General features: G+C 32.5%; 1 protein-coding gene across 3 annotated transcripts; it reads right to left on the reverse strand.

Moving 5' to 3' along the window:
- Positions 1-634: 634 nt before the first annotated feature.
- Positions 635-3,455, reverse strand: LOC109242688 (squamosa promoter-binding-like protein 8). 3 transcript variants are annotated; one of them, XM_019409535.1, is made up of 4 exons: positions 3,262-3,455; positions 1,875-2,550; positions 990-1,150; positions 635-777 (listed from the first exon to the last, which is right to left on the reverse strand). In XM_019409535.1, the coding sequence occupies exons 2-4, from the start codon at positions 2,519-2,521 to the stop codon at positions 683-685; spliced, it is 903 nt and encodes a 300-aa protein (XP_019265080.1). In that variant the 5' UTR covers positions 2,522-2,550; positions 3,262-3,455; the 3' UTR covers positions 635-682. The 3 variants fall into 3 exon arrangements, with proteins under 3 accessions (XP_019265080.1, XP_019265079.1, XP_019265078.1); XM_019409534.1 differs by having other exon boundaries at positions 3,257-3,455; XM_019409533.1 differs by lacking the exon at positions 3,262-3,455 and adding an exon at positions 2,823-3,151.
- Positions 3,456-5,471: the final 2,016 nt, after the last annotated feature.

A 5,471-nucleotide genomic window follows, 5' to 3' on the forward strand; every position in this document is an offset into this window, starting at 1 on the left:
ATCTAACTTTGAATTTATTCCCAACAGACGTACGAATGGTCGATTTAATATATAAACGCTTAAAATATTAAAACTGTTTAACGTTATTACTGTAATTGTTTACTTGTTATAGTAGGTTATATTCTTTATTTTCTAGATAAATGGTTCTAGTATTTATTATGAAAATTTAGTTATGCTTATCTTTTATTGACCTGATAGTAACAAAATTCATTTAGACAATCAGCATATAGAAGTTAAACTCATAGACAAAAATATATAGAATTTGATCTAAAGTACAATTTGGGAAAATCATTTTCAATCCTTTCCCATTTTCAAGATTAATTTTTTCTACAAGTGACAATACAATAAACAGGCCCCCTATATAGTAATACTCAAATCCCAATCTTATGTGAAAGAGATTGGAATTAATGGAAATCCATGGGTTAACATCATTCTAATACTAAAAGATATTGGAATTAATAGAAAGTGGGGACAAAATATAAGGGTTAACATAATTCTAATACTTCAATAATTCATTTTAACCTATTAAATAGAAGTAAGTAGTACTAATACTTGGTAGTGGTAGTAGCTATTAAAGCTTGAAATCAGAAGTAAAAGGACGCAGATCATGGAGTCACCCATTGGAGAAGAAAAGTCATGAACTTGTCAACGATGAAATAATGTTGTAGCAGCAGCATTTTTTCTATGGTCTTTGCCTAAAACAATCCAGTGAGATTCTTGGTGGTGAAATTGCTACTGTCACTGATGATGAATGAGCTCCTGAATCTGGTGGAGACCCTAAAAATTAAATCAGAATAACAAATCAGCTTACTTATAAGGTAATTTTTAAAAAAAAAAGGTAACTAATATATTATGACAGGTTAAACAGCACTAATAATCCGTAAATTTTCAGTATATATTAAATTAAATACATTGTAAGAAAATTCCAAAATCCTGTTGTAATTCCTTTCTAATGAAGGAGATTAATAAACCTTGAACCAAAAACTTACTTGCAAGACTGTCGGATGAGGAATTTCTGGTACTGTCAAGTTGAGACTTGTTGCTGTTTTCTATGTTTGCTTGTTGATTTTTTCTCCTCCTTCTGTTATGATCTGCCAAACGTTTCCTGCAACTTCTCTTCCCGTTATCAAATTCAGACAGCAGATGGAACCTGTTTTTTTCAAGAATATTAATAAGAATAAATCATGAAATGCAACAGTACGGGAAAATTAAAAAGAGAGAATGGTACTAAGGTCATTCGTGTGTTGATTATAAGCTGTTTAATTCAGAAACCAAAATGGAAAAACCTGTATTTGCTATAAGTAGCAAAAATAAACAAGTACGTAATACGGGAAAACGGGGTAGCAAACTCATGGGGGAACATAATTTTAAGGACTGAAATACCCTCGGGATCAACCCCCGTGTACGACTTTTCAACTTCCAAAACTCCAATCATTTGCTCCTAAACACACCCCAAGTGCAGTGCATTTTCGTCATATTATCATTTTCCAACTACATTTTCTGTTCATCTTGTTATTGGAATGTCAAACATACTTCATATTAACAGTTTTTGGAGTATCAAAGTCAAGACACTTGATTGTCGAGCAAAAATTCTTCAAAATCTTTTTAAATAAATTTTTATATATTTCAGAATTACGGGGAAAATTACTACTAGCATAGTTAAACATGCATAAATAGTATTAAAAGAAACTGTTTGATGCTCAAAACAGTAATAGTGTCAGATAAAATAAGATATTTTATGTGTTTATATTTATGTACAAACTCAAAATATATATATATATATATATATATATATATATATATATATATATATATATATATGGAAAAAATGGTAGTATTTGTAGAGAGAGTGATGTATTTTAGAGAAATACAACCTGCTACACTGTTGGCAGAATCGTTGAGTCAAGCCAGCGGCAATAACAGTAGCAGCTTTGGAGTGAAATTCACAAACTTTGTGTCTCCTATGGTAATGTTTGGCATGTGTTAGATCAGCATTACAGCCTTCAGCTTGACATCTAGGAGTATTCACTACTGAACCACCTTCAACCACTGCTCTAGTACGTCGATAAAGTCGGTTCACAAAATCATCTTCAGACGAAGAAAAATAAGTCCGCCCGCCCAAATTCAACCCAATCCGGCTCGTGCTCGCAAAATCACGAACCCCACCCATAAATTGTGGTTCACTTTTTGGGACCATTATGAACCCAGTATGTGGTTGTTGGTGCAGTGAGGGCATGGTCCCTTGAGTGGGATTATAAGTGGTTTCATAAGCACGTGGGTCATAAAGGGTAGTGTTGTTCAAATGGGGGTGAAAAAATTGGTGATTTTGTTGTTGGTGGTGAGTTGTGTTAAGAAAATGGTGTTGTTGGGGATTTAGTAAAGATGGGTTTTCAGTGAAAGTTTGATGACTAGTGTTTGCAAAAGGGTCAAAGAAGTGATGGTGATTTTGGTCATTTCCTTGATTTGCTTCTTCCCCTGAAAGCATAACCGATGATTGTTCTCCCCAGTCGTACTCCAACATTGCTAATATATTCTTTTTGCTGCTTTGATCTGTTCCAATAAATTAAAAAAAATTGCACTATTAAGTTCTGTACAAATATAAAGAAAAGAGAAGAAGAAATAATTTTTAGAAATTTTGCTTTGGGGGAAGGGGTAAGAGAAGAGTATAAAACAGTGCGAATCAAACGATTTTCATCGATATAAATAGACTATAAGCTTTTAAGCCGTCTAAAAATATATAAACAGTTTTTGAATTTGTTTTTTTTAACCAAGGAAAGGGATAGGAGGAGGAGAAGAGAAAGCAGTGCCAATTGAACTAATACCGAAGATTTTCACAGTAAACTATGACTTTTGAAACTACACCATCTATGTCTAAAAATCAAGAATGGTTTGGGGTATTTCTTGAAGTGGGAAAGGGGGTAAGGTGGAGTAGGGGGGTGGGGGGTGGAGGAAATCTGCCAGCTTTAAAAGAAGAAGATTATATGAGTTGAAAAGGCTGCAAGCCAAAGACTTTATTACTTTTTAGCATTCAGTGAGAGTTTCGAGTAGGCTTTATATATAGGACTAGAATATATAGTAAAATATTAAGTAGAATTTTCTCTATCTATATTTTAGTCTAAAGAAAAACTAAGTTGCTGCTTGAAGTTCTAGTGACATGTCGGGTTATTAGGGAGTTGTATTTTTTTTCCTTGAGATTTGAGAGAAAGAGAAAAGAGTTGGTTATGGAGTTTGGAGAGGAGTTAATAAAAGTACTCACCTCACCTTATGGAAATTTGGAACTCAGAGATAATAATAATAATAAATGTAAGCCATTCAATACAAATACTATGGTACAATTAACACAACTCTCCAACTCACTTGGAAAATAAAAAGAAAAGGAATCACACTTTTAATATTACACACTTCTTTCTTTCTTCAATAATTCTCTCTCTCTCTCGCTCCGTTGTGTTTATTTGAGGACTCTCTAGCTGAGAATAACTACTGACTGATGAGGCGGCTTTGCTCAGAGACTACTGATTGTGTAAACATGTGCAATTGTATAATGACTATTTTACCCTTTCTTGTGATAGGAAATTTCTCTGAAGCCTCTTATCTTGAAAGTTTGTGGCGTTTTGGCAAGAGACCAAATAATGCTGCGTGTTGTCTTATACAAGGCAATTTAGTCCAATATTATTATCATAGAGACGCAATTTTTAAGTGTTTGAGAACTTAAAATTTTAAACGAATTTTAAGAAATATTTTTGAGTCAACTTTTCCAAAAATCCAGCTTCATGTTACTTTTGATATGTGAAACTACATTTTACAGTTGTCTGTATATTTGAGCAAGTGTTGGGCCCCTAAGGCCCAATATCTACAAGATAAAGTTTCAAAAAATGCATTTTAAGATAGATGCAAAGCTTACAAGATTCAGACGAAAATGATTACATTAGACAGAAGATACAAATAACAAACATAAAAGTTTTAAAATAGGGAAATTTTCATACAGCACCATCTTTTAGTAGTAATTAGCCATTTATAGATATCATTTGCTATATTACGGATTATAGATACCTTTTATGTGGTTATAAGTTGCATTTGATGTATTTAAGCTATTGTATTCATGAATACAGTAGTAAAAATAGGCGTGAATCAGGGAAGTCCAGCTAATTAGCTGTTGTATTCGAGTGTATTCGACTGTATTCATGGAGTGAAACATGGAATTACAGCTGGATGTATTCGACTGCATTCACGGCGTGAAATAGGGGATTACACTGTTTTTAAAACGGAAAGTGAATCAATTAACATAATAGACTCCTAATATAACTCAACAAACTCAATTATAACACACAAATTTTGTATTTTCAGTTATAAAAAAGATTCTCAACCGAAAAATACCCCAAAAATATAGCAATCTTCAGAGAAATTATATAATACATTTGAATACATAAATTATATTAATTAAAAAAAACTTATGAATACATTCATGGAATATAGCGAGACAGTGAATACGATGAAATACATAGAATACAGCGGGATACATTGAAATACAATGAAAAAAAGATAGAGAATTCAATAAAATACATGGAATACAGCTAGATACATTGAATTACAATGAAAAAAAAGACAATGAATACAATGAAATACATGAAAATACAGCATAATACGTTGAAATTATATTGAAATATATTAAAAGAAATGTTCTTCATTGCGAAAGATAAAGTTGTGGCGTGGATGTCACGTGAAATTGCTCTGGATTGATGAAGTTGATTTGATTCAGTCGAAAAGAACTCTAAATTCCTAAATAGAAGAAGACAAAGCAAAAAGAAAGAAAAAGAAAAAGAAAGGCGACATGGAATTGCTCTGGATTGATGAAGTTGGTTTGATTCTGTCGAAAAGAACTCTAAATTCCCAAATATAAGAAGACAAAGCACAAATCGGCTAAAGCAGAGAGTGAACCTGCTCTGCTCCTCTAATTGGTTGAATCACTGCTCATAATATTCACCCACGGATTGTGGAAAGAGAATGGCAGAGTCTGAATTACAAGGATCAAAACAACGCCTACATAATATCACCAATAAAGTGTTTGGTTACCTTTTGAATCTTTCATACTTTGCACAAATCCGGTGGAAGGAGGAGGAGATCGGAAATTTTAATGGAATGGGGGAAGAGAATGGGATGTATCAATGTAGAGAGAGAAAGAAAATAGTGTAACTGATTAGCGTATTTAGTGGCTTAGGGCTAGGAGGTAACCAAAATTAAATATTTTGCTATAAACCTTATAAGGTATCTATAGAATATAATTTTTTAAAATGGTATTTTTTTAAAATAAATAAGGTGTTAACCTTTGCTATATAGGAGGTAAAGACAATGTTTTTTTTATAGATGGTTTGACAGTCAACTTACATAGACATCAATATACACTAATTTGTTGCGGTAACACATGAGATGATTGAAGTTATCTGTGATGACCCAAACGATCATCACTTATTTTA

This window comes from Nicotiana attenuata, unplaced genomic scaffold, assembly GCF_001879085.1.
Source record: "Nicotiana attenuata strain UT unplaced genomic scaffold, NIATTr2, whole genome shotgun sequence".
In the NCBI taxonomy this organism is placed as follows: Eukaryota; Viridiplantae; Streptophyta; class Magnoliopsida; order Solanales; family Solanaceae; genus Nicotiana; species Nicotiana attenuata.

Coding starts and splice junctions, on each gene's coding strand:
- LOC109242688 (XM_019409535.1), bottom strand. CDS start 2,521: ATGTTGGAGTACGACTGGGGAGAACAATCATCGGTTATGCTTTCAGGG. Junction 1,151..1,874: donor TTCTGCCAACAGTGTAGCAG/GTTGTATTTCTC, acceptor TGAAAAAAACAG/GTTCCATCTGCTGTCTGAAT. Junction 778..989: donor CTCATCCGACAGTCTTGCAA/GTAAGTTTTTGG, acceptor TTTAATTTTTAG/GGTCTCCACCAGATTCAGGA.